This window comes from Chinchilla lanigera, unplaced genomic scaffold (assembly GCF_000276665.1).
Source record: "Chinchilla lanigera isolate Chin_1 unplaced genomic scaffold, ChiLan1.0 scaffold00007, whole genome shotgun sequence".
Lineage (NCBI taxonomy): Eukaryota > Metazoa > Chordata > Mammalia > Rodentia > Chinchillidae > Chinchilla > Chinchilla lanigera.
In genome coordinates this window covers 28,861,448-28,886,582 of record NW_004955408.1, presented here as the reverse complement: position 1 = coordinate 28,886,582, position 25,135 = coordinate 28,861,448, and the positions used below count along the sequence as shown (strand labels likewise).

The 25,135-nt window shown below is 53.5% G+C and overlaps 2 protein-coding genes across 6 annotated transcripts in view; one reads left to right on the top strand and one right to left on the bottom strand.

Moving 5' to 3' along the window:
* The first annotated feature begins 1,621 nt into the window (after positions 1 to 1,621).
* Positions 1,622 to 15,204, top strand: Gprin1 (G protein regulated inducer of neurite outgrowth 1). 3 transcript variants are annotated; one of them, XM_005376393.2, is made up of 2 exons: positions 1,622 to 1,915; positions 11,124 to 15,204. In XM_005376393.2, exon 2 carries the CDS (start codon positions 11,167 to 11,169, stop codon positions 14,167 to 14,169), a length of 3,003 nt encoding a protein of 1,000 aa, XP_005376450.1. In that variant the 5' UTR covers positions 1,622 to 1,915; positions 11,124 to 11,166; the 3' UTR covers positions 14,170 to 15,204. The 3 variants fall into 3 exon arrangements, with proteins under 3 accessions (XP_005376450.1, XP_005376448.1, XP_005376449.1); XM_005376391.2 differs by lacking the exon at positions 1,622 to 1,915 and adding an exon at positions 1,999 to 2,161; XM_005376392.1 differs by lacking the exon at positions 1,622 to 1,915 and adding an exon at positions 2,168 to 2,299.
* Positions 15,205 to 15,237: 33 nt separating this feature from the next.
* Cdhr2 (cadherin-related family member 2) overlaps positions 15,238 to 25,135 on the bottom strand; it is a 38,984-nt gene continuing 29,086 nt past the window's right edge. For 2 of the 3 annotated variants that reach the window (XM_013509624.1, XM_013509630.1), the window contains exons 18-32: positions 24,359 to 24,428; positions 23,086 to 23,691; positions 22,245 to 22,316; positions 21,778 to 21,827; positions 20,006 to 20,157; positions 19,743 to 19,851; positions 19,566 to 19,654; positions 19,076 to 19,144; positions 18,915 to 18,992; positions 18,756 to 18,816; positions 18,555 to 18,679; positions 17,924 to 18,037; positions 17,763 to 17,843; positions 17,534 to 17,591; positions 15,238 to 15,484 (exon numbers count right to left, since the gene is read on the bottom strand). In XM_013509624.1, the coding sequence (XP_013365078.1) occupies positions 15,338 to 15,484; positions 17,534 to 17,591; positions 17,763 to 17,843; positions 17,924 to 18,037; positions 18,555 to 18,679; positions 18,756 to 18,816; positions 18,915 to 18,992; positions 19,076 to 19,144; positions 19,566 to 19,654; positions 19,743 to 19,851; positions 20,006 to 20,157; positions 21,778 to 21,827; positions 22,245 to 22,316; positions 23,086 to 23,691; positions 24,359 to 24,428 (1,881 nt within the window). In that variant the 3' untranslated portion in view covers positions 15,238 to 15,337. The remainder of the gene's footprint in view (positions 15,485 to 17,533; positions 17,592 to 17,762; positions 17,844 to 17,923; positions 18,038 to 18,554; positions 18,680 to 18,755; positions 18,817 to 18,914; positions 18,993 to 19,075; positions 19,145 to 19,565; positions 19,655 to 19,742; positions 19,852 to 20,005; positions 20,158 to 21,777; positions 21,828 to 22,244; positions 22,317 to 23,085; positions 23,692 to 24,358; positions 24,429 to 25,135) is intronic. The other variant, XM_013509633.1, reaches the window with a different exon arrangement.

Below are 25,135 nucleotides of genomic sequence, written 5' to 3'. Positions count from 1 at the left end.
CTCATTCTTCACTATAGCTTTCTTTTCCTGCCCAGGCCCTTAGTGCTAGTGCTCCTCAAGTTGGCCTAGAACCCTTCTGTCTCCCTGTTTTGTTTATACTGTTCCTCCACAGGCCAATATCCATCATACAACCTCTTTTACCAGCTCTCAGTTAGTGGGATTCCTAGTCTGTCTTCAGCTGTGGCTTTCTCAGAGCTCAGCTCTGCACTGTGGCTGTCCTACAAGCCCTTCCTATTCCCAGGCTCTTACAGTGGATGTCTTCCATTGACCTGGCTCCTCAAGGTAGAACCTCAGAAGGGGCAGCAGAATCCCCTCTCTCTTTGCGTTTTACCCCTAAATAGACACTGAGTCTTGCCCTTCCTCTTCATCCCAACAGATGCTTTTGTGTTTCAGTTGTTATCATCCTCACCTGAACAACTGAGGCCAGAGCCTCCTCATATATGTGCTGGCTTTACCCAAAACACTCTCCTCTGCCCCAGTGTTTCTTGCCATTTTCCATTTCTTGTGATCCTCCCCAAGCCTCAATTTCTTCACCTGTTTCATGAAGCCCAAAGTGTCATTTCTGAAGGGTGAAAAGGAATGAAATGAGGAATGAGGAATGGGGAATATAATTGGTAAACTCTGAAGCTACGTGCCACTGTGGGCAGTGAATGAAACATTTCAGGATCAGAGATTATGAGGAAGCAGCCTTGTAGTGTTGCTATCCGTGGTCCTGAACGTTGGTCCACCACCGATTTTTTTTTCCCCCCTTTGGGGTTGGGGAAAGACTGTGCTTCCGCTGATTTTTCACTTGCCATCTAGATCTTTAAAAGATTGTAAGGTCACAGTGAGTGATAGTTCACCGATAAGAGAGAAAACTAAAAACAATAATTAAGCATGAGGCCTGCAGGACTTAAATTTCATAAATTTGTAATCCCAGCTGCACTACCAACTAGCTGTGCAACTACGAACAAGTTACTTATCTATATCTGTTTTCTTATCTGAGAAAACGTGGGTGTGATACTAATGTTAATATTAACTTGTTCCTGAGTGATTGGAAATTGAAATTAGATGAAACCTGCAAACAAAATCTTAGCACGGTGTCTGTGCCTAATAAAAATTTTATTAACATTAGTTGTTACCATTTTTAGTAGGTGGCTCATAGTACAAGTGCGAATGGGTTTTATCACCTTCAGGACAATTACAGTTATTTTCTCTGGGAAATCTAAGAAAAAAAGGAACACTTCTCCACTGTGAAATCTGGAAGGAGTGGGCAGAGAGTTCTCGTGTCTTTGGCAATTCAGATTCAGCTGGAAGCCCCTGAACACCTACTTTAGATGTTCAGGTGATTCATGTTAGTCCTATTTTACAGATAAGGAAACCGAGGCTCAGAGAGGTGACATGATTTGCTGGAGGGAATCTACTAGGAGAAGACTTGCACAGACTGGAGGGCAGGCAGGCACCCTGCTTGTGAAGCCCAGCAGAGGCAGAATGGAAGGTGCCTCTCCCGCGGCACCACCGCTTGCGTCCCCGCCACTTGCCGGAGCGTGGGCAGCGGCGAGACAAAGGGCCGGGGGCGGGGCGGGGGGGTGCAGAGAAGGCCGGAAGTGCAGCCGAGGGGGAGGCGGGAAATTTCCTCGCTGAGGGAGCTTGGAGATCGCAACGACCTGGGTCCCCTCGCAGGCGCCGCACATTCTCGGACCAGTGGTCGCATCTCTCCGAGCAGCAACCCCCTCCTCGGGAAAACGAGAGAGCGTTTGCGGGGCTCTCCTGGTTGAGATCTGACACAGCGCGCCCGGCCCCTGGCAGGTGCACCGCAAACTGACAGCCTTCCCGCCCCTCAGTCTCCCGCTCAGTGAAACGGGAACCAGTTCAAGAAGGTCAGGGAATCCAGGAGCCCAGGGGCCGCAGGATCGGGCAGGATGAGGGGCGGCAGGTGAGGGGCGCCCCTCCCTCCCTCGGCTCTGGTGTCCCGCCGGCACCGCCCCCTCCCGGTTCCGAGGCTGCCAGCGCGCATGCCCGGGGCGGGGCACGGGGCGGGAGCGCGGAGCGGGCTCGGGGGACAGCGGCTCGGAGTCCGCTGGTCCGCCGGCCAGCCCGGCCCTAGCAGCCGAGGCCGCTCGGGTGGCGGCAGCAGGAGCCAGAGCGCGGCGACGACGAGCCAGAGCAGCTGCACCGCCGGGTAAGCCCCCGCCCTCACCTGCGGCTCCTGGCGGGCGACGGCCTCGGCCGCCCCTGTGTGAGGGAGCCCGCTCCGCAGCCGCTGTCCGGGGTCCTGAAATCCCCCTGCGCCTGCTCGCACCGCGCGGCCGTTGCCCAGGTGTGTGTTGCGCGCGGTGGGGGGCTGTGAGTGTCCCTTTCCAAGCTCCTCGCTAGGGCTGGGCGGGGCGGGGCGGGGGCGGGTCCCGCAGCTGGGCCGAACCCCCTAGGGGCCCTGGAGGCCAAGCCGCCCTGCACATAGGACGGGGCCCCGCGTCCGGCCTCACGGTGGTTGGATGCTTTGTTTCGCACAGCAGTGCAGAGGGGGCGCTTCCCGCCACCGGGGGGGGAGGGGGTCCGCCCGCGTTGATTCATCTCCTTTCTGGAACGGGCTCGGTGCTCCAGTGGCTCTATGTACACCACTGAGCACACTCGCGGTTGCACACCCAGTGTGGCACACACTCTGGGACGCGGTCACACACTCATCGCATTCACACACAGGCGCCTTATCCCCAAGCGAGGCCAACAGGTCTTAAATACACACACACACACACACACACACACACACACACACACACACACACACACACACACACAGTACAGCCCTTGGTCATTCCATCAGAGTCAGAAGCATGACCACCTGTGTACCCACACAGTGCGCCAGGTGGGAGACGTCCATACACAGCCAGACACAGCCACGCACTCACACCAGGCGTTGTGGAGCACAGCATACTAACAATGGTTCCTGATCAAATACTCTTGCAGCCACTCTTGCAGCCTATTCTGACCTGTTTGTTCCTGTTCACACTGCTTATGGTATCCCTCGTGTGCCCCTAAACCCTGGAATAGGCTATCACACTTGTGAAAACATTCCCTAGCACACGCGCGTGTGCAGGCACACACACACACACACACATGCTGTCTCTCACCCCCACCCACACTAGCCCGAGGTTACATTCCATTCCTTCCCTCCTATGGGTAGATGGATGGATGAACAGATGGGCGGTGGTCTAGGGCAGTGGTGACGAACCTATGGCATGCTTGCCATAGTGAGCTGTTTGTATCATTGAAATCACAAAAAGGTTTGCCGTCACTGGTCTAGGGGCTGCTTCTGTGGGAGGTCTGTGACCCTTTGCTACATTGCTTCTCTCCCTACAGCCCCAGGCAGAAGACTGCTCCTTTGAAGGCCCTAGGAGAGGAGGGGACAAGGGGCAGTAGACTGAGATTTTCACACACACCACAGACACACACGTCTGCCAAAACCTCGCAAGCCTTTATCCGTCTTGTTACCATGGGAAGAGATACTTGCAGGTGTTTGGTAGCTCTGGCCCTGGATTGAGAGTGTACGGGTGGCTCTAGACCGAGAAGAAATCCTAGAGAAAAAGAAACAGGCTAGCTGAGTCTCCATGCATTCGCAGGGGCTGCTCTGCCTGCAAGTGGGGCCCACATGCCTGCACACATGCCCAGGCCACCTCTCCCATGAGTGGGACTGCAAGACCATTTGGTCACACATGTGTACATTCACAGAGTCCAAGTGACTCCCTTGAGGTGCAGACACATACACAGGCCATTCTGCACATAGAAGAGACATATACATCAAGCTTTTCTTGCGCAGAAAACTCAGAAGCCAGATCCTGGCCCCAGACTGGCCTAAGGTGGTGCAGACCTCCACAAGTAGTCTGCTCACTTCCTTGCACATCAAGTGAACCACCCCATATACTTTGGGTTATTTCAATCTTCTACTTCAGTTAGGTCACACGCACCTAATTGTATGCAGGCTCACTTGGTCATAGGATGTGTGTGTTCCTGCAGGTGGATGTATATGTATGTAGGGACACTTGCTTCCCCTACTGCATGCTCCCTGGCTCTGTTGCCTCTGAGGTCCATGAGATTCAGAGGAGCACTGGCCTGACCTCAAGGAACAGAAAGAGCCAAAGTGTCCAAGATCCTGGCTGCCATCACTGGGAAGAAACAGGACTTTGGGCTCAGACACATCTGACTTTGAATCACAACCCTTCCTCCTCCCAGCTGCATGTCCTTTGTCAAGTCTTTTCTTCTCCTGACTTCAGTGTCCTCATCTGTGGAATGGGATGATAATGCCTCCCTCATGCCATTATTGTGGAATCCAGATGACAAAATGAGCCTGAGCATGGTGGGCCCAGAGCTGAGCACACAGAAGGAAAGTGATGTAATTAGGCTCTGGAAGGAGGATTGGAAGAGAAGAGGTGAACCCAGAGGCCCAGGCTGTGTCTTAGAGTAGTGGCTAGAAGGTACTGAGGTTTCATTTTGAGCCAGAAAGGGCCTGGTAGAACTGTAAGGAGCAGCACCTCTGGCACTGTCCTTGGGCTGATAGCCCTCATTTCACAGATTGGTCTAGGAAGGTATGAAGAAAATCACTGAAAGTCACAAACAAATAACTAAGCTGGGACTTAACCCCACGTCCTTTTACCTCCTGGATCAGGTTCTGTGACCCTACCCTGGACCTGATCGCCTCTTAGTGGCTAAGAACTTCAAACTAGGAACTTGGAAGCCAGCCTCCTCCAGGGAGGTTTGCAAAGGGGAAACATGACCAGCTGGGCCATGCCTGCCTCTCAGAACCTCAGTTTCCTCCTCTGGAAAATAGGAATATAATACTTGCATAGAAGATATACAATGTATTTGCAAGGACACCTCCTGCCTTTCCTGGCATCTACATCAAGGGTCAAAACATAGGGGGCAGTAGACCAGGAGAGTAGCATACATGAGGGCCTAGATTGTGCAGATGCGGTGATTTGTTGTTGTTCTTTGAGACAGGGTACCACTTTGTAGTTTAGGCTGGCTTTGAACTTACTGTGTAGCACAGGCTGGCTCTGAACTCACAGTGGGCCTTCTGCTCAACCTCCTAAATGCTGGAGTCACAGGTGTGTGCTACCACACCTGGCTGCAAATGAAATGATTGATGGCAACAGGCAGCCTCAGGACCATCCCTAGGAAGGAGTGATGGCTATGGCTGATTGGAGAGTCTGTGCTCATCTAAGGAGCCCTTCGAGGCTCCCGCTGACTGTTGCTATGCAGGAAGTATGCTCACATTGCCACATTTTAGTTTCCCAGATTTGTGTGAAATCTGATTCTCTCACAAAATCTTCTAATTTTTAAGTATTGATAAGTACATGCCTTTATTTTAAATGGACTTTTAAAACATTATTTTAGCACTCTGGGTCAAACAGGCATTCTGAAGGCCAGATTGTGCTAATTTGAGTGTCTGCTGCAGGCCCTCTCCCCGTGCCCCCTCCTGGGAGCACAGCTGGGCTCTGACAGGCTGAGGAGATAAACACAGGCTTTGCATGTACACAGCCCAGCCCAACAGTGAGCAGAGCCGTGCACACCCCTTTAATTCTCACAGCAGCCCTGGGGGAGCACAGGGTAGGCTCTTCAGGGTCCCCAGTGAAAGGCAGGGCCTTGCTTGAGGTCACAGAGCTGGTAAGTGGTAAACTGTCTAGACTTTGTGCCGAGGCCTCCCTCTGAAGGGAAGAGTTTGTTGGGTGGGCTCGTGTGCGGGGGCCTCTGAGTTCGGCCACCAGGGCTGGAATGAGAGGTAGTAAGCACCAAGAACACCTCTCTGTGGCTTAAGCTCCCTATCCTGTCGGGTTCCTACTTTCCGGAGAAGGGAACAAGGCAAGCATGTCAAGCGGATCTCAGCCCTCAGCAGAAACGGGCCCCGTCTCTTGCCCATCTGCCCAGTCACACTGGCTTCCAATAGGCGTTTCCATAGATCACAGGTCGCAAGCCAGTGGCCTCAGGTCAAAGTTGGCCTACAGGAGTGTTTTGTTTGCCCTGCATGTTATTTTAAAACCGAGCTAACTGTTATACCAGCACATTGAGAGGTTGAGGCAGGAAGATTGCAGGTTCAAGCCTAGATTGGATGACCAAGCAACTTCGTGTGACCCTGTGTCAAAATAAATCTTTAAAAGGAGGGAGGCTGATTATGTAGCTCATTGTGAAGGTATAGGGTTCAGTCTCCAATACCACACACACACACACACACACACACACACACACGCATGCACATGCATGCACAGTAATATTTAAAACATGAAAAAGGGTGAGGGGTATAGCTCAGTGGCACAAACACCTGCCTGGCAAGCACAAGGTCCCAAGTTTGACTGCCAATACAAAAAAAAAGAATATATATATATATATGGCTTTGCTCAATAAATCAGGATACGTAGCCAAGAGGAGCTATCCACTCCCCTGTTCCACACACTCCAGGAGCTTCCCAGGCTCCTTAGGATAAGCCCCCATTCTCCTAAGCCTGCAGCCTACTTTACTCCCTTCCTCCCTCTCCCTCTCCCAGCTCTCCTCCAGCCACTCTGGCCTTTTCATGGTTGGTTCAGGTGCTAACTTCCACAGAGAGGTCTTTCTTGACCACATGTCCAAACCAGCTGTCAACTCCTGCAAACACAGCATCCAGTGTTCGAAATTATATCGTTCCTTTGCTCCTGTTTTTACACTCTTTCCAATCTTTCTGCACGTGGAGGTCAGAGGCCATACGTTCCTTACTACTGTATCCCCGACACCAAAAACAGTGCCTAGAACATTGCTTATGTGCTTAATAAATGTTGAGTGAATGGGGGAATTCCTGTTTGGCCACCACTGGCAGGAATTTGTGCAGTTACCCCTTTCAGAGGGATGAATGCTCTCCAGGCTGTCACAGTCCCCACCACTCCCTCTTGTCTTCCTTATTCTGAGGATGTCAGGAGTCTTCAATCACCTCCCTTGATCTATTGTTCTTCTTATGGGAGGAAAAATATTTATTCCTTCTCAAGTCACTATCACAAGGCAAAAGATCATCTACACCACTCCAATCTGATGCCTTTCTGACTCCTGCAGACTGATGACCTTCCAACTCCTCTTTTTTATGCTGATGAAAATTAGATCCAAAGAATTCCAGCCAAAATCTGTCTTGTGCTTCAGACCTGTCTCCCACCTGATTCCTGCATGCCCTCAATAAATCCCACAGACTAAATAAATAAATAAATAAATAAATAAATAAATAAATCCCACAGACACCCCAGTTGAACTCCAAAAAACCACCCAGTACCTGACCCATCCTCTCAAAACTGCTCCTGTGCCTCCATCTTGTGATGATTCCCGTTCCCCTCCCCAGGTCTCAGGTTCAGAGTCCAGAGGACTCTGCAGTGAACAGTATTAATGGAGCTCCCACTCAGGAACTCAAGGTGTAGTTGGGGACCCAGAGGTGTAAATGGGTTGTGCAGAGTGATGTGATTCAGAGTAGGCAAAGAACAAGAGGCCATGGGAACACAGGCAGCTGATAGGCAAAGAAGACTCACTAGAGGAGGAGGCGTTTACCCTGAGACCTGAAGGTTTAACAAGCAGTAGCCAGGCGAGGAGGGAGGGAAAGACTACTCCAGCAGAGGCTGAGGTAGCCATCAAATTCGTGGACAAACCCAAAGAGGTGTCTCCATGGTGTGTGTGTGTGTGTGTGTGTGTGTGTGTACATTCTTTGAGGGTAGACATAGGTAGGTATGAAGGATAAATCCCAGCAGGCAAATAGGGAGATAAGGTTTTAGAAGTACATTAAAGAGATGGACTAAAGGTGATAGAGAATCATTAAGAGTTTCTATTTTTTCCTGCTTTAAAAAAAAAAGTACAGTTATGCACCCATAGTAACAACATTTTGGTCACTGATAAGATTGGCATACACAGTGGTGGTCCCATAAGAATATAATGAAGCCTTTGTAATATCTTATCATAACACATTATGTGTTTGTGGTGATGCTTGTATAAATAAATGTACGTGTTGCCAGTTGTATAAAAGTATATCACAGGGCTGGGTGTGATGGCACACGCCTGGCTTACTCTGTAGCCCAGGCTAGCCTTAAACTTGCAGTGATCTTCCTGCCTCAGCCTCCCTAGTGCTGGGATTAAAGGCATGTGCCACCATGGCTGGCCCTACACTGTTACTGATCCAGACCATCCATGTGTTTGTTTCTAAGTCCATTCTATGCTGTTCCTACAATGACAAAATCATCAATAAGACATTCCTCAGGACATATCTCAATTGTCAAGCAAGGCATGACTCTACTTTGAGCATGTATAACCCAAATTCAGACATCACAAAGGGGCATCCAAAGAAAGTCTCTCCTACCCTCAGATCCCTAGCCTTACTTCCAAGACACAGTGAGCACTAAGAGTTTTGTGGGATTTCATGTGGAAATTGTCTCCTCATGAATAAACCCATCAGTAATGTGTCTGATCTTCTGCTTGGCTGAACGCATGGGACCCTAGAAGCTATGCTGAACCCTACATGTCTTTTTTCATTCAGTTTATCTTGAGCATCTTCACATTTTAGCAGCTAGGTGCTGTTCTGGGTGATTGGCCGCAGCTCACAGGCCCTGCTCCCTGGTTTTCTTCTTGTTACCAGCCACGCATTTGTGCCCCCCGGATGCATTATCATTCTATCATCAGGACTATACCTAAAAGTGAGCTTGCCGGCTCAAATGCTGTGTGTATTATAAACATTGATAGAAAATCATAAATGTCCTTCCAAAAATATTGCAACCAACTTAATCTCCTAACAGGAATGCAGAGAGTCTTGAGCCAGGAGAAATATGGTTGGATCGACATCTTAGAAAGATTATTCAGTCATTTGCATAATGAATATTTATTCAGAGCTTATTTACTGTGTCATTATTCTTGACTCTGGGGAACATATCAGTGAGCACAAGAATGTCTTCATCCTCCTGGAGCTGGCGTTCTAAGGAGAGAAACAAAGCATAAACAGTGAACATATATATATGTAATGTCGGATGGTGACCAGGACTATAGAGAAAAACTCAGTGGGACAAGCGGGCAGGGTTGGGGTGGAGGCTGTTTTATATGGGATGGGACAGGAAAGGACCCAGGGAATGGACTAGCCAGATACTGCAGTCCATGCTCCTGTCCAGCACATGTCCCAGCAGTCGAGGCACAGGAAACATACAGTATAAAGTCCCTGAGGCAGAGGGTATCTAAGGTCAGTGTGGCAGCCACCAGTAGGGGGCTGAGGCAGCACCATGGAAAAGATAGAGCAGTCGGAGAAAGGAGCGGAAGAGGTGATGGGGCCAAGAAAATGCAGGGTCTGGTGAGTTGCTGAGAATTCACCCATCCTTTGTGTGAGACAGGAAGACAGTGCATGGTTCTGGACAGGCCACGATCTGCCTTGGGTTTTCCCAAGACCCCTCTGGAAGCTGTTTAAGAATAACCTGGATGAGCCAGGCATGGTGGCACATGCCTGTAATCCCATCATTCCGGAGGCTGAGGCAGGAGGATCGTTGCAAGTTCAAGGCCAGCCTGGGCTACAAAGTGAGCTCAAGACCAGCCTGAACTGCAGAGAACCTGTCTCAAAAAGACAAAAACAAAACAAAACAAAAGAATAACCTGGATGGGGTGAAGGAAAAAAGCCAAGGTAAGCCAGATAAGTGGGAGCAGAGGTGAGCCCAGGATAGTGGCCAGAATCAAAGGTAGATCCATTATATTTTGCTGATGGATAGGACATGGGATATGAGAAAAAGTCAAGAGTGACCCTTGGGATTCTGACCTGAGCACTAGGAAGGTGACTTTGGAGCAGGTTTGGGGGGAATCAGGAGCTCTACTCACTTGCTCACTGTGGCTGCTTAGTGTGTAATAGAATGGAGACGCTTGTAGATTCACCGCGAACGGCCCATCTGGAATGGACCAAGCCCCAGACCTCCCACCCAACACCATCTCCCAGCAATCCCACCCTAGCCAGTATCCTGCAGGCCACCTTCACCATCAGCAACTACCGCCATTGGTTCTTGATTTTCTCTGGGACTTTTTTTTTTTTTTTTTTTTTTTTTTTTTTTTTGGTCTTTTTGAGACAGGGTGTCACTATGCAGCTCAGGATGGCCTTGAGATCACTTTGTAGCCAGGCTGGTCTCAAACTCGCAATGATCCTCCTGCCTCACCCTCCCAAGTACTGCCCTGGGACTCTTGATTCTGCTCCTATACCTATCATCTCCAGGACCTTTGCTGCACTACCTTCACCTAGACTATTGCAACTGCTCGAGGTCTGCTGCAGAGAGGGGCTGTATAAATGAATGAGGGATTGCTTGAATGAAAGATTGAATGAACTATTCACCTGCCTCCTCACAGGTCTTGGCCAGCCCCTGCCCTCCTTCTGCCCAGCCTCCACATCATCCTAGAGGAATCTTTGCAAACACACACATCTGACTATGTCATTTTCTTAACTATAAACCATTCATAGCTCTCCAGGGCTTACCCAGACATAAACTGGTGGCCTACAGACATATTTTCTTTGGCCCACATAGTGTTTTGGGTTTTTTATTTAAATCTTGAATTAATTAGCATATTTTATATTAAAGTCTGGATTTCCCACTTAAGGTACTAGAAGAGCTAGGACTATTAGGTCTCATTTCTCCAGAGCAGCACCTGGCTCATGGAGTCCAGGTCCCAATGAGACAGGGCGTGCATGCTGCAATTTGACAGTGCACACGATTCTCTGTTGCTTTATATCCAACCTGCTTCCCTCACTTAAATCCCTATGATCTAGTCCCTATGGCCTCAGAGTTTGCAGCCTTGTCCTAGAGGCACATGCATAACTTCAGGGTAGCATATTGTATGGGGTAGGTTGCCAAGGATGGGGAGACAGTAGGTGAATGTGAAAGGTCAGGCTGTGGGCAATTGTGAAGTGCTTTGAATGCCCTCCTATCCAGAGGGCTACTGGGCACAATGAAGCAGGGGGCTGATGTGGTTACATTCATGTTCTTAGGCCAAGCTCTGTAGATAGGAGGAGACCAGACAGAGGCAGAGAACCCAGTGAGGAGGCTGGGCTGCTAGGCGAGGATGAGCAGGAAAAGGCCTGTGTGCAGGCTGCTCCCCACCGAATCACCCCTAAATCTGAGTCTGCTCTTGTTGTGTTTCAGAACCAGACAGCAGCCTTGGACTCAAGTATGGCCATGAGGACAAATGAGCAGTGCTGAAGACCCAGCCTGGCTCCAGCTGCATCAAAAGGCCTCCAGCACCTCAGAACCCTTCTGTGGCCCGCAGGATGGGAGCCTGGGTGCTGGCCCGGCCATGAGGGATGACTGCCCCTCCCAACAAAAGGCCAGCCCTGCACCCCTCAATCACATCCCTGACCAAAGCCCAGGCATGGACTCTAGACACAGTGACCCCAGTGGGGCTGGGAAAGGAGCCTCTTGCTCTGAGGGGCCTTCTGGGAGCTCGGTCTGCCCCTCTTCCATCTGCATCCCTCCCCAAGAGGCAGTCACCAAGGAGACACTAGGGGCACATGGAGCCTCAACCTCAGGGATCCCAGAAACCACCTTGCCTGGGAAACCAGACCCTGCATCCTCAGTGAAAACTGATCCCATGTCCTCAGAAGGCAGAAATCCCATGTTCTTGGAGAAGATGTATTCCAAGTCCTCACAGCAAGTCGATTCCACTTCCGCAGGCAAGGAAGATGCTAGGTCCTCAGTGAAGGCAGATCCCATGCTGACAGGAAAGACAGAGCCTGTGATCTCTGGAAAAGGGACTCCTGTGGCTCCTGGAAGGATAGATCCCATGACTCCAAGGAAGGGAGATCTTGGATCCTTAGGAAAAGTAGATCTGACATGCTCCAGCAAGGTGGACACAATGTCAACCATGAAGGAGGATCCTGGGTCTTTGAGAAAGACAGACCCTGTATCTTCAGACAATGTGGATCTTGCATCCCCCAGAAAGGAGGAGCCCAAGTGTTTTACAACAGAGCACGCTGTGTCCTCAGAAAAGGTGGGAAATACATCCAATGGAAAAGTAGATCTTTTGTACTTGGAAAAGAGACATTCTGGGCCTTCAGGGAAGGTGAATCCTGTTTCCTTGGAGAACACAGATTCTGTGTCCACAGAAAAGACAGATCCTGCACTCTTGGAGAAGCTGACTCCAGGGTCATCAGGAAAGACAGAGCCTGTGTCCTCTGGAACAGTGGCTCCTGAGTCCTTGGGAAAGGTGGATTCTACACACTTGGGGACAACAGATCTTGCATACATGGGCAGTGCAGAAACTGTGTCCTCTGTAAAAGAGGACCCTCAGTTCCTGGGAAAGATGGACCTCGCCTCCTCAGGAGAAGGACGTCCCATGACTATGGGAATGACAAAAACGGTGTCTGCTGGACAGGTGGATCCTGTGTTTTCAGGAAAGATGGATCCCACATCTGTGAAAAGTATAGACCCTGTGTCTTCAAGCAAGATGGATCCAGTCTCCTTGGGAAAAGCAGATCCCATGTCCTCAGGAAAGCCAGAGCCCTTGTCTGGCTCAACAGGACAGGCACAACACGTGTCTGCGGGGAAGACAGAAACTGTATGCCCAGGAAAAGAGGACCCAGTGTCCTCCAAAAGGGTGGATCCCCCAGTCGTGGAAAGCATAAAACCATCACCTTCTGGAAAACTGAACCCTGAGTCTTCAGGAAAGACGGACCCTGTGTCCTCAGGTCCAGGGGATCCCAGATCCCTCGGGTCTCAGGGTCCCGCATCAGCGGTAAAAGGTGAGAGGAAAGGAGATCCACAGTCCTCGGAGAAGGCAGGTCCCAAAGCCTCAGGAAAGACGGATCCCCCAGTCTCTGGCACAGCAGATCCCGCGGCCAGGGGAAAGGTAGAAACTGTCCCTTCTGGAGACATGGCCTCCGTGTCTTTAGGAAAGGTGGCCCCCACAGGCCCAGGAAAAACAGTCCTGGGGAAGGTGGATCCCATGAACCCCGGAAAGGTAGAAGCTGCCCCAGAGGAAAAGGTGGATCCTAAAGAGAAGGAGAATCTTGTGAACTCCACAAAGGTGGAAACCAAGGCCTTGGGGAGAGTGGAGCAGAAGGCTGGGGGCAAAGCAGAAACAAAGGTCTCTGGGCACGAGGGTGCCTCATCATCAGAAAAGGCAGAGGTATGGTCTCTACAGAAGGAGCAGCCACAGGCCTCTAAGAAGGTAGATCCTGCGCTCTTAGGAAAAGCAGAGCTCCTTGGATCTGGGAAGGTAGAGTCTGCGTCCCAGGGGAAGGCTGACTCCAAATCTCCGAGAAAAGCAGAGTCCCCGTCCTCCGGAAAGGGGGTCCTTCTGTCCCCGGAAAAGGCCATGCCCTCTTCCAGGCAATCAGATGGCAAACCCTGCGGCTCTGCCCTGTTTTCCGGGGCTGGCAGGAGCCGCGGTATGGAGCCACAGCCCGTCCCCAGCACAGAGGCCTCCAGCCTGGGCCAGAAAGAGCTGGCGGCCGCGGCCGAGACAGGCCCTCGAGCGGAGGCCGCAGCGCCCCCTCAGGGGCCACGGACTCGTGACAACTTCACCAAGGCGCCATCGTGGGACGCGAGCGCGCCGCCGCCACCGCGCGAAGACGCGGGGACACAGGCGGGCTCTCAGGCCTGCGTGTCGGTGGCCGTGAGCCCCATGTCTCCGCAGGACGGCGCGGGCGGCCCGGCCTTCAGCTTCCAGGCGGCACCGCGCGCGCCCAGCCCAGCGCCCAGGCCACCTTCGCGCCGGGACGCAGGCCTGCAGGTGTCGCTGGGCGCCGCCGAGACGCGCTCGGTGGCCACCGGGCCCATGACGCCACAGGCTGCTGCACCGCCCGCCGCGCCCCCTGCTTTCCCCGAAGTGCGGGTGCGGCCGGGTTCGGCGCTGGCTGCCGCCTTGGCGCCCCAGGAGGCGGCTGAGCCAGTGCGCGACGTGAGCTGGGACGAGAAGGGCATGACGTGGGAGGTGTACGGCGCCTCCATGGAAGTAGAAGTGTTGGGCATGGCCATCCAGAAGCATTTGGAGCGGCAGATCGAGGAGCATGGCCGCCAAGGGGCGCCTGCGCCTCTGCCCGCCACGCGCGCAGGCCCGGGTCGTGCTGGCTCCGTGCGCGCCGCGCCCCCAGACGGCGCGGCCAAACGCCCACCCGGCCTCTTCCGCGCGCTGCTGCAGAGCGTGCGCCGGCCGCGGTGCTGCTCGCGGGCGGGACCCACGGCCGAATGAGCTGCCCCCGTTTTGTATACCCGGGTCGCCGAGTATCTCAGGCTCCCTGTTGGATCCCAGGCCCCTAGAAGGGGTCCCCTCGGCGTGTGATAGTACTCCGAGGGGGTGGCAGCCTCGAGGGGCTCCTCATCCCCGTCTTTCCCACACAAATGAGCCCCTTCTGCCCAGCCCCTTGGTGGCCATGAGCTCATAAACCCAGCCCTGCCGCCCCCTTGTGCCCTCTCAGCCCTCAGCTACTCTCTCTCCTGGTCACACTGGGCGAGGCGGGGGCCTGCTAGGCACCCCTACTTCCCACCCCCGAGAGCTGAGGCAGGCTCCTGAGATGGTCAGCCTGGGACACTGAGGTCTCCAGGGGGCCTCACCCCAAGAGCTGGGAAAGACTGCATGCAAATCTGTGAGTGATCCTCCATGAGTGCAAGGACTCGTGTGCAAGGCCCCGAGTGTGCCGAGCTCGGAATGTGAGGCCCTGGCGGCCCCTGAGCTCCTGGACGTGAGCGTGAGTGCATCTCCACACAGTGCTACAGCCCCATGGGTGGGAGTCTCTTGCATGCTGTTGGTGGTCCTTCCCCAACTCCCCTCTCCCACCCACCTGGCCCTGTCCCCCAGCCCTATCTCCTCTCTGACACCTCCTTCCTGACAACCTTACCCCCCCACCCCCACACCCCTGGTTGGTTCACAATTCCCAGAGGGGGCAAAGGCCAAGAAGTGCCCTGGGGCCTCAGCTGAGAGGGACAGCACAGGAAGGACAGAGGATCTAAGACAGGAGTGGAGGTCACAGTGAGACTCACAGGTGACCTCTGGCCTCCGCAGCTTGGGTGATAGCTGGTCTTGGCTGTTGCAGACAGGATGGAGCGCTTATTCTGCAACCACAGTTGTCCTTTAAACACCACCCTCTTCAGCCCCTTGTCCCCCCATGTGCAAGTGAGCCCCCAAAAGTCCCTTGTGACCACTCAGTGCCCTTGTCCCCACCCCTCCAGCCTTGATTTTTTGGCTACAACTGTCACAGTATACATTGGTAATAAAATCTTTCCCCAACCCTTGTGTGCAGGTGATTGACTGGAAGCGGGAGGCAAAGCAGTGTCATATATTATTACACACAGAGAGGAGTGGGTGTGGTTAGAGAGGGGTGGGTGCAGTTTCTGGGGTGCCAGAAGAGCGGGGGCCTCCATCACAGGTCTGTGGTGTCCAGGCCAGCGTTGGTGAAGAATAAGCCCTCCTGCTGCTGTCCCCGCGGGCCTGCCTTTCTTCCTGACAGCACCACCTCCAGAGGCTCAGGCTCTGAATATGGTTCTGGTGCACTGCGAGGAGACTCCTTCTGAGGGGAACAGGGCGCAGATGATGGAACGGTCATCCAGGCCCTCGGGTGCCATTGGGCCTTCAAGCCCATGACCAGATGGCTCCACAGCTGGGATCCCTTCTTGCTCCTCTTGGGACCTCAGTCTCCTGCAGCTGTGTCCCAGAGGTGGCCATGGCCAGGGGTGGCGCTGACAGGCTCAGGTGAAGCGGTAGGCCTGGGGGTCATCTCTGGCCTTTGTCTACCCATCCCACAGACAGAGCAGCACCCTGGTGCTCTGCCCAGTCCTGAGCAACATCCAGCCCTATGTCCTGTGCCGCGGAGCGAGTCCATCTCAGTCTGTGCCACCTGCACCCCTGGCAGGCACCGTGTGGAAGGTGGGAGGTTGTGTGGAAGCATACTCAGAGGACTCTTCTGCCAGGGAGGGGCAGAGCATGTTTGGATCACTAGTCTTGCAGATCTAATGCCTGACCATGGCACAGAGCTGCCCCTGGTTGAATGTGGCATCTCCGTCTGCTGCCCCAGAAGGACATGTCACATCCAGGGGCCCCTATCCGTTCATCATGGCACACACTTCCATGTTTCTCTGTCCTTTCTCTCCCCTATTTCCATGTGATGTGCCACATACATATGGCAGTCACACACACACCGTCCCGGGGGAGGCCAGCCCCCCCAGGATGAGCTACTGTGCTGCAGACACCCACAGGGCCAGGCCCCCGGACACCACCACCCTCCCCAAAGTACTCCAAGGGCTTTTTTCCAGACTTCGGCTGTTCCAGTCCCTGGTAAACAGTGGAACATCTGAGGGGCCCCAGAGGGGCTAAGTATTCTGCCTGTGTTCCACAGCCCTTGCCACTGGTCCCAAGCAGGGAGCAGAGCCACCCAGGGTAATGCGACCTGGTCCCCCAAACCATAGACTTGAGGTCTGGCCTGCTCCTGCCTGCAAACTGTCTGAGCAAAACAACACCCCTCTCTGGGCAGAATTCACTGATCTGTCCAGAGATGAGCCATGCCCAGAGGTTGCCCGGGTTGGCACTCATGACCCACATCCCTGGAGGCCCATTTGGAGACCTCCCTGCCAGATCTCTGTGAGACACCTGGAGCCCTGTGCATTCTGGTGTTTTAAAGCCCAAGAGAGGATTTGGTTGACTGAAATATTTCCAGGCAAGGAGATCTCACAGGAAAATAAAGACTAAAACATGAGGCCAGCTGGAGCTGCAGGGCAGGGGGTGAGGGGATGGGCACCAGTCACGTTTGGGACACAGAGGGGGCTGGGTAAGGAAAAGTGGTGGCTGGATGCCTCTGCCCCTCGACAGAACCTCACTTACTGCCTGTCCTTCTGCCACCCTTAGAGCTTCCACGCCAGTGGGAGGAGAGGTGGCCATTCCTTCTGTTTCTGGAGCTGTCTCCCAGCCCACTGACCAACTGCAGGGGTTCTCAACCCTGCCTGGACCTCAGAAGCTCCTGAGGATCTCTGACCATGCATCTGTGCTGTGGCTCTACTTTGGGCTACCAGAAACAGGACCTCTCGATGTGACCTGAGCACTGGTATTTTTAAAGAGTTCCCCAGGCGCTTCTAAACAGCAGCCCGGCTGTACATTCTTTAACTCACCTAACTAACCTAGTTAACAAACGATGGTAGTGTTTATTAAGTACCTTCTCTCCTTTGCTAGACTATGTGCATTCATCTCCAGATCTCTCCTCCTGGTCCACCAGCTTTTATATAAAGGCCAGAAAGGGACAGAACCAGACTTCTGAGCACCTGCTTTGCACCAAGTGCTTTTAGGCCTGTTCTTTAATCCTCAGCCTGCCCTGCAAGGTTAATGCTCTGGTCCCCATGTGCAGATGAGAAAACTGAGAGTGGGACACAAGAAGTCGCCCACTAAGGTCACGTGATGAATGAGGGGAGAAGCAGGGATTGGACCACACTCCAAAGGCATGGGGGCATCCTGAGGCCTTGTGCACCGAGGTGGGGCTGCCCACGTCAGCAGCGGGTTCCTTCTCACTCGGTCCTTTGTTCCATTCTTTTGGAAAAGGATTCCAAGCCGGAAGTTCATCCCCCCGTCTTACCTTGGTTTCCAGACTGTCCATGTCCAGGTCCACAGAGTTGTCATCCAGGGAGTTGAGGCTATGGGGAAGTGGTAGAGCCAGCGTCACTGGGAGGCCCAGTCCTCCCTACCTGTGGGCCCCACTGCCTCCACCCCTACTGCACCATCCCTACTGTCACTACTTCCCTGACCTGCCACCGCTGTCACACAGCCATCATCACCATCACTCCTGGGAGGGGCAGGTACCTCACCTGACATAGTCCAAGTCACTGGAGGAGGCAAGGAAGTCCAAGCTCAGGTCCTTGGTGGGGAGGTTCAGCATGGGATTGGCCCTGGAGAGAAAGCTGGGTCAAGTGGCTGTGGTCCTCAGTCCCCTCCCCCAGCCTCTTGGCCACCTCTGACCCCTGCTCACCGCTCGGTGTTGTACATGTTAGTCCCAGGCATGGCAGGGGCTGAAGGCACCATCCCTGCCGCAGTCTTCTGAGCCTCCTTGCTAGCCTTCATAGCCCGGAGCTTCCGCTGGTAGCTGTGGGGAACCAAGAGAAGCTGCACTTTCACTGAACACCCACTGATTGCTTGGTGGAGGCCTTGACAGTGTGGCTTCACAACCATCCCGGCAGGTGAGCGTGTAAGTTCCACTTTACAGAAGGAACAGCCAGGGAAGGGAAGCGATTTGCCAAAGGCCATGCAGGCAGTCGGTGGCAAAGCCTGGACTCAAACCCAGGTGCAACTGCTGACTGTGCGTCCCAGAAAAGGAAAGCAGCAGCATCTATAAATGCACAGCCTGTGCAGGCATCATGCTGGGTGTGAGAAGCACATGACCACCCTGAATACATCAAGGAATCTAGTGTTGTGCCCATTCTGCAGATGAGGAAACTGAGGCTCAGGGAGGGCAGGGACTCGCCCAAAATCTCACAAAAGGTCACTGATAATGGAACACACATATATCTCATGCCTAAACCCAAGCTTTTTCTACCCCTACCCCTGCATGTCTCAGGAGGAGGAAGGGGGAAGGCTGGAGACATGGGTGATGGGAGCAGTACCTCTTCCGCACACACACAAAGGCCATAATTGCAACCACAAGGACCAGCAGCAAAGCCACCGCCAATCCTATGACAGCACTGGTGAGCAGTTTATGCTGTTCCGACTCCTGGCCCTCCTGGGAGCCCTGGGGGAGAAGGAGTGTGAGGGTGGCTGGCCAAGGGGCCCACCCTCCCCTCCCCACACCTGCACCTTCCACTCACCAGCACCACCAGCCCCAGCTGCAGCAGCTGTGTGAGTGCTCCCTGGTCTCCCTGGATCATCCTGGCCGCAGAACCCTGGTCAGACTCAAGGCTTGCTGCATCCGGGCACCCGGGCTTCCTGCCCACCCTCCTCCCAGCCCCGAGGACAGCCCCACTCACACACTCAGCTCGTTCAGCGTCAGGGCCGTCCCGTTGGAGAAGACAAAGTAGGCGTCAATGTAGGAGTGGGCTTGGGCCCTGGAACAGGGTAGGGGAAGAGTCAGCAGCCTCCCCTGCCGCTGTGTCTCTCCTCCACCGTCCGCTGTGGCGGGGGCATGTACCTGGCTGAGGAGTCCATGTCCTGAATGGTCACGATGTAGATGGAAGTCTTGGTCGCCTGGGTCAGGGCCCTACAAAAGGGGCAGGTGTCACAGGCGCCTAGACACAGCCTGTGGCCTGTGCCCTGCCCGTGCAATCAGGAGCTGTGTGAATGAGAAAGGAGCACAGCAGCTCTGATGGCTAAGTGGGCAGCACCTTTGTGCAAATTAGAAAAAGAAACCCTTTCCTTTGGGCTGGGTCTGCAGCTTAGCAAGCAGTGTGCTTGTGCAGTATACAGCCTTAGGAACTGTCTGTGACAGCTGTATTTAGGCCTCATTCTGACTTTGGCTGAACACAGGCTTCTAGGTGCATGCAGAATGGTAGTGTGGGTACAGGGTCAAAAAGAAGTAGAAGGTCAAGGGTGGGTCAGGGTTGAGACATATTCCATCCCGTCCTTGTCAGGGACCAGCCTCCTGTCCTTCCCCCAACCCCTTCTGCCCTCCCCAGACCTACTCCTTAATGGCCTCCAGATTGGCGCCCACCTCCTCCTTGTAGGTGGAGAACTGCAGCCTCACGCGGTAACTCTGGGCCACTGTGAAGAGCTGGGGAGGAAAGTGAGGGGAGATGAGGCACTAGAGACCCCGCGGCTGGCAGAGGGCACCGGGGCCAGAGGTGGGGTCTGCTACTCACATTCAGGGGCACTGTGGCCTCCAGCACAGGACCCACTGAAGGGCTGTCCTGGGCCTTGACCGTCACCTGATAAGTGCCTTGGAGGGTGGGATCGAGGTTGGTCACCAACCTGTGGAGCGTGGGAGCACATGCTCAATCTTGGAAGCCAGGACGGGGTCCTCGGGAACCCACTTTTACTCCTCCCAGGATGGGTGAGTTATTGCCTCGCACCCTCTTTTGGGCCCAGCCCTAGCCCTCCCCAGCCAGGGGCTGCCCGCAGTTACTCAATGCTGCCAATAAACAGGCCGGCCTCCGAGGACGTGACGACCCGGAAGTAGCCCTGGAAGGGGGCCGTAGTGGGGTGCTCAGAGATGAAATCCACTTGGAGGATGGAGAACACGATGACCCCGTTTTCCCCTGAGTCAGCATCTCTGGCCTGGGAGCAAGAGTGGATGACAGCAGGGCGTGGGGTCAGGCCAGGCCAGGCCAGGCCCTCCCCTCCAAGCTACGCTGTGCCCAGGAGGAGGGTCCGCACAACCTGCTCAGCCTTCTCCAGGGTCACCGTGTCACCAATGTGCTTGTAACAGAGTGAGTTTGCTCTGCAGACCTAGGCTTGAATGAGTCTCTGCCCCTGCACCCCAGCTTGGCCGATCATCACCCAAAGTCCTTCCCACGTAGCAGTCCTGCCTGGCCCCCTTCCCCAGCACTACATATGCACGCACGCACACACACGTGCATTCACAAGCACAGGAACACTCAGATTTGCTAAGCACCTACTGTGCACTTCTCCTTTTAGACCCCTCATTTCAGGGCTTACTAATGTCAATATGAAGTCATGAAGTTCCCTAGTAGGCTATGAGCTGAATGGAGGAGGGGCAAAATGTTCTTATTTATTCTAGTGGCTCTCAGGGAAAAACACAGCGACACACACAGCCCTGTGTCCGCTGACATCACTGATCAAGATGAACAGGTGCTGGTCAAGTTTCCAGGTTTTTCTTTTTCTTTTTGGCACCAGGAATCAAACTCAGGACCTTGTGCTTGCCAGGCAGTTGCTTGTACCACTGAGCTATATCCTCAGCCCCAAGTTTCCAGTTAAAGAGAAGTCTTCAAAGCCACAGCCACCCTCATGACATCAGAGTGCAGCTGGCCCAAGATTGGGCGACCGACTCTTTTAAGGCTTGAAAGGACCCAAAGAGGGAGAATTTCTACCTCCATTTTATGAGAGGAAGCTGAGGCCCCACAAGGAACACCTCATCTTGCTGGGCATGGTGGTGCCACCATGCCTGTAATCCCAGCACTTGGGAGGCTGAGGCAGGAGGATCACCATGAGTTTGAGGTGAGCTGGGACTCCACAGTGAACTCAAGCCCAGCCTGAACTACATACATAGCAAGACTCTGTCTTAGAAAAGAAACAGAAAGAAAGAAAGAGAGAGGGAGACCTTGTCTTATGGGCTCTCATCTGGCCATCTCTGGTCTATACCTGTGTTCTCCTATGTACACCCATGTCCTTTCCACAGCACTGCAGGCAGCACCCAGATTCTGCCTTCCAGAACCACCAGCTGCTTCTCAGAGAGAGAAACTGAGTCCCAGAGAGGCTCATCCAGGCCCAACCCCAGGGCCCTGGGTGGGGCCTCCCCCCAACAGCACAGGCACTCCCTGCTACTGAACACACCCCTACCCAGCACCATAACAAACTGGAAGCATTTTTATAATATTGCTTTGGAAATTATTTAACTAGAAAGAAAGCATTTAATATAAAATAGGCTCTGGTTTCTCTATTTATCATACTCAAGAATTCTGGTGTAGTCAGAGAATCTAGCCTGCAAAGTGGTATTTATGGTCATGAAAATTTTATGAATACTAAATGGAACAATTAGTGCAATCTGATCTGATCAGTTAGGCAGGTGTTTACTTCTGTCTTGGGGTTTGTGTTTTCCTAGGTAAGAGCGCATCCTTTCTAGTGTTGATTCACTTGGGGGCGGCGTAAAGGCTGAGGGCCTTAGCTCTGTGTCCCCTGAGGTGACTGTGGCCAGCAAAGGCTGGAGCCAGGACTCACCTGAACAGACGCCACCTGCTGGTTGGGCAGCACAAGTTCCGGGATGATCACTACAAGGAAAGGCTAGTGAAGCTGGGCAGTGCCCCCCTGGCCTGCTCTGCCCACAAGCCCAACTCAGGCTCCAGCCCCCAAACCTGCTGCCAATGTCTCTGCTGAAAGAGACTCCCATGACAGTTACACTTGAGCCAGTAGCTAGCAAGTCATCTACCTCCTATTGTACAGATGGAGAGACTGAGGCCCAGTAGAGGGAGGGGCTGGCTCAGGCCCAGTCCCTGATGGAACAGAGCAGGAATGGAAAACTCAGGTGTCCCCTCCACTTGCAACCCTCAGAGGAAGTAGAAGTAGAGCCCATCATCCCTTTCTAAGGGCCCCCTGGGCCTAAGGTGGGTCTGTGAGGGGTGCCCAGGGATGGTCTTTGTGGCACGGGGAGGTGTATGTGGCAGCGTGAAGACTGGGTGGCCACTTACCAAAAGTCTTACTTTCCGGCAGAAAATAGGGTGCGTTGTCATTCACATCCTCAATGGTGATGGGGAGGTTTCCTGAGGAAATCAGGTCGGCTGACTCAAGGTTCTTGGCCAAGGCCTGACCCAAAGAGCCTGGGCCTTAGCCACACTCCCTATAGCCTCTCTCTGAGGCATCACCCCCTCAGCACCCTCCCAGCTCCTGACCCAGGACCCCCACAAAGTCTTCTCTGGTCTAAGTGGGTGAGAGCATCATTCTTAGAACTCAGAGAGGGTTAAACAGCTTGCCAAAGTCACACAGCAAGAGTGGTGAGCCCAGCCAGCCTAGGTATATCATCCCACCTAACCAGCGTGTGTGTGTGTGTGTGTGTGTGTGTGTGTGTGCGTGTGTGTAGCTTAGTGGTCGAGCACTTGCCTAACATGAGTAAGGCCCTAGGATTGATCTCCAGTTCCAGCACAGGGCTTGGGAGGAAGCTATGTGTCAGCCATAGTTCTTGGCTCTTATAAAGACTCAATATATGCTAGCTGTTAATATGGTTATTATTGCTACTTGGTGTCAGAAGTGGGGTATAAATACATGTTTTTCCTAGAAGTATGTTCTTTGCTTTACACTACCTCATAAAATAACAATATTAATCAGCCACTTACTGTACACCAGGCACTGAACTAAAAGCTTTGTGTACACGGTCTCACTTAACTTTCACATCGGACAGAAGGAGGACTTTGCTAGCGACACCGCTGGGAAGAGCTGAAGCCAGGAGTCAAAGCCACACCTATGGGTCCCAGCCCAGGGCTCCATCCACTCCCTGATCCCCATGCTGCAGCCCTGCCAGGCAGGCCACCTCACCATCTTTGCTGTAGGCCTGGAATCGGGGATCCGTGTTGAGGTCGTAGGCCTGCACTACGAGTGTTACCAGGTCACAGGCCTCGTAGTCAATGGCCTCACTCTGACTGATGTACACAGAGCCATTGGCTGCCACCGAGAACCAGTCTTGACACACGCTGCCCGCGTCAGCGCTGGCCTTGGTACAGATGACGTTCACCAGCTGTATCTCCAGCTGGGCCCCCGTGTCCACATCCTGGGCAACCACCACAGCCACCTCTCCGTGCTGTGAGCCATTCTCAGCCACAGAGATGCCCTGCAGCGAGGCTTCGACCAGGGTGGGTGGCTCATCATTCACATCCACCACAGTCACGTTGACTCCTGCAGTGGCCTCACGCCCCTGGGTGCCTGGGTTCTCTGCGCTCACCTCCAGCTGGAAGGAGTCCTGGACCTCATAGTCCAGGCTTATGTCCGAGGGCAGCGAGAGCCGGCCCTCAGCCCTCCCAAACCCCAGCACCACACCTCGGAGCATGAAGTTGTTGGCACCAGCCCCCGACAGGCTGAAGCTGATGCGGTTGTTGGCTTCCGTCTGGTCTGCATCCCAGGCTTCCACTACGCCCACCAGCACTCCTGGGGACAAGGGACAGAGCTTGGAGAGCCTCTGGCCAGGCCATTGGAAGCCTCCTCTGCCCTAAAGTCTAGGGTATCCAGGCCTGCCCTCTCAGTGTAGCTGCTAATACAGTTGTTATTGCTACTTGTTTATCAAAGGTGAGATAAAAATAACACATCTGGAGTGGGGTGCAATGGTGCATACTCTAATCCCAGCACTCTGGGAGGCTGAGGCAGGAGAATGGCAAGTTCAAACTCAGTCTGGGCACCTTAGTAACTTATCAAGACTCTCAAAAAAAAATTTTTTTAAGGGGCTTGGGTATGTAGCTCAGTGTGGAGGCCCTCAGCACTATAAACAAACAAACACATACACACACACACACACGCGCGTACACACACACACACACACACTGGCTCCAAAGTATGCATTTTCCCTTACACTCATAAAATAACAGCATTAATCAGCTGCTTACTATATTTTTTATTTTTATTTTATGTTTCAGTACCAGGAATTGAACTCAGGACCCTGCACTTGCCAGGCGCCTGTGCCACTGAGCTATATCCCCGGTCCCTCAGGTACTTACTATATACCCAGCACTTCACGAAACACTTTGCACGCATGCTCTCATTTAATCTGGACAGTCACCCAGCGCCCAGTTCTAGGCTTGAGTGCCCAGAGAGGGCTTACCTGCATCCCTCTCCTTCACGAAGAATTGGTAGGTGGACTGGGTGAAGACAGGCAGGTTGTCATTGATGTCCTGCAGGTAGAGGCAGATCTGAGCCCCAGGTCCCCGAACAGCCCTGAAGGTTCACCCTACCCAGAGCTGATCTGAGAAGCCAGTGATTCCTCTGCCACAGACAGAAGCAGGGACCCTCTGGGTCTCCTCAGACTGCACTGCCTGCTTCGAGAGGTGGAAACAGCCTTTGAGAGGAAGGAGCCTGCCCTGGTCGCCTCCCTGGGGCTGGGAGGCAGGTGGCAGACTCCCACCATTGTTTATCCATAGTCAGGAAGCTCCGCCCCCTTTTTGTTTCTCTGACCACAGCTTAGAACTGTCTTACACCTTGCTTTCCAGAAACGCTGGTCCAGGTGCCCAGCCACGTGCCTGTCTGGGTCAGCTCGACTTCCGTCTCTCAGACTGACTGTGCTGGCACCAGTTCCCGGCTCCGAGGTTCCCACTTTCCTCCTTCATCTCCTCCCTCCCATATCTCCTGCACTCGTGTGACTCTGCGCCCAGGCAGAGCCAGGGCTTACCCTGGTCCTGCCCTCTGACGCCAGCTGCTCTCTGCTCTTGCCTCCCTCTCCAGACCTGGCTGGAGCCCTCACTATTGTTGTCACAGTGTGGAGCTGATGCCACATGGTCCCTAATACTGGCATGTGTGTGAGTGTGTGTGTGTGTGTGTGTGTGTGTGTGGAGTGTTCCTAACACTGGCGTGTGTGTGTGTGTGTGTGTGTGTGTGTGTGTGT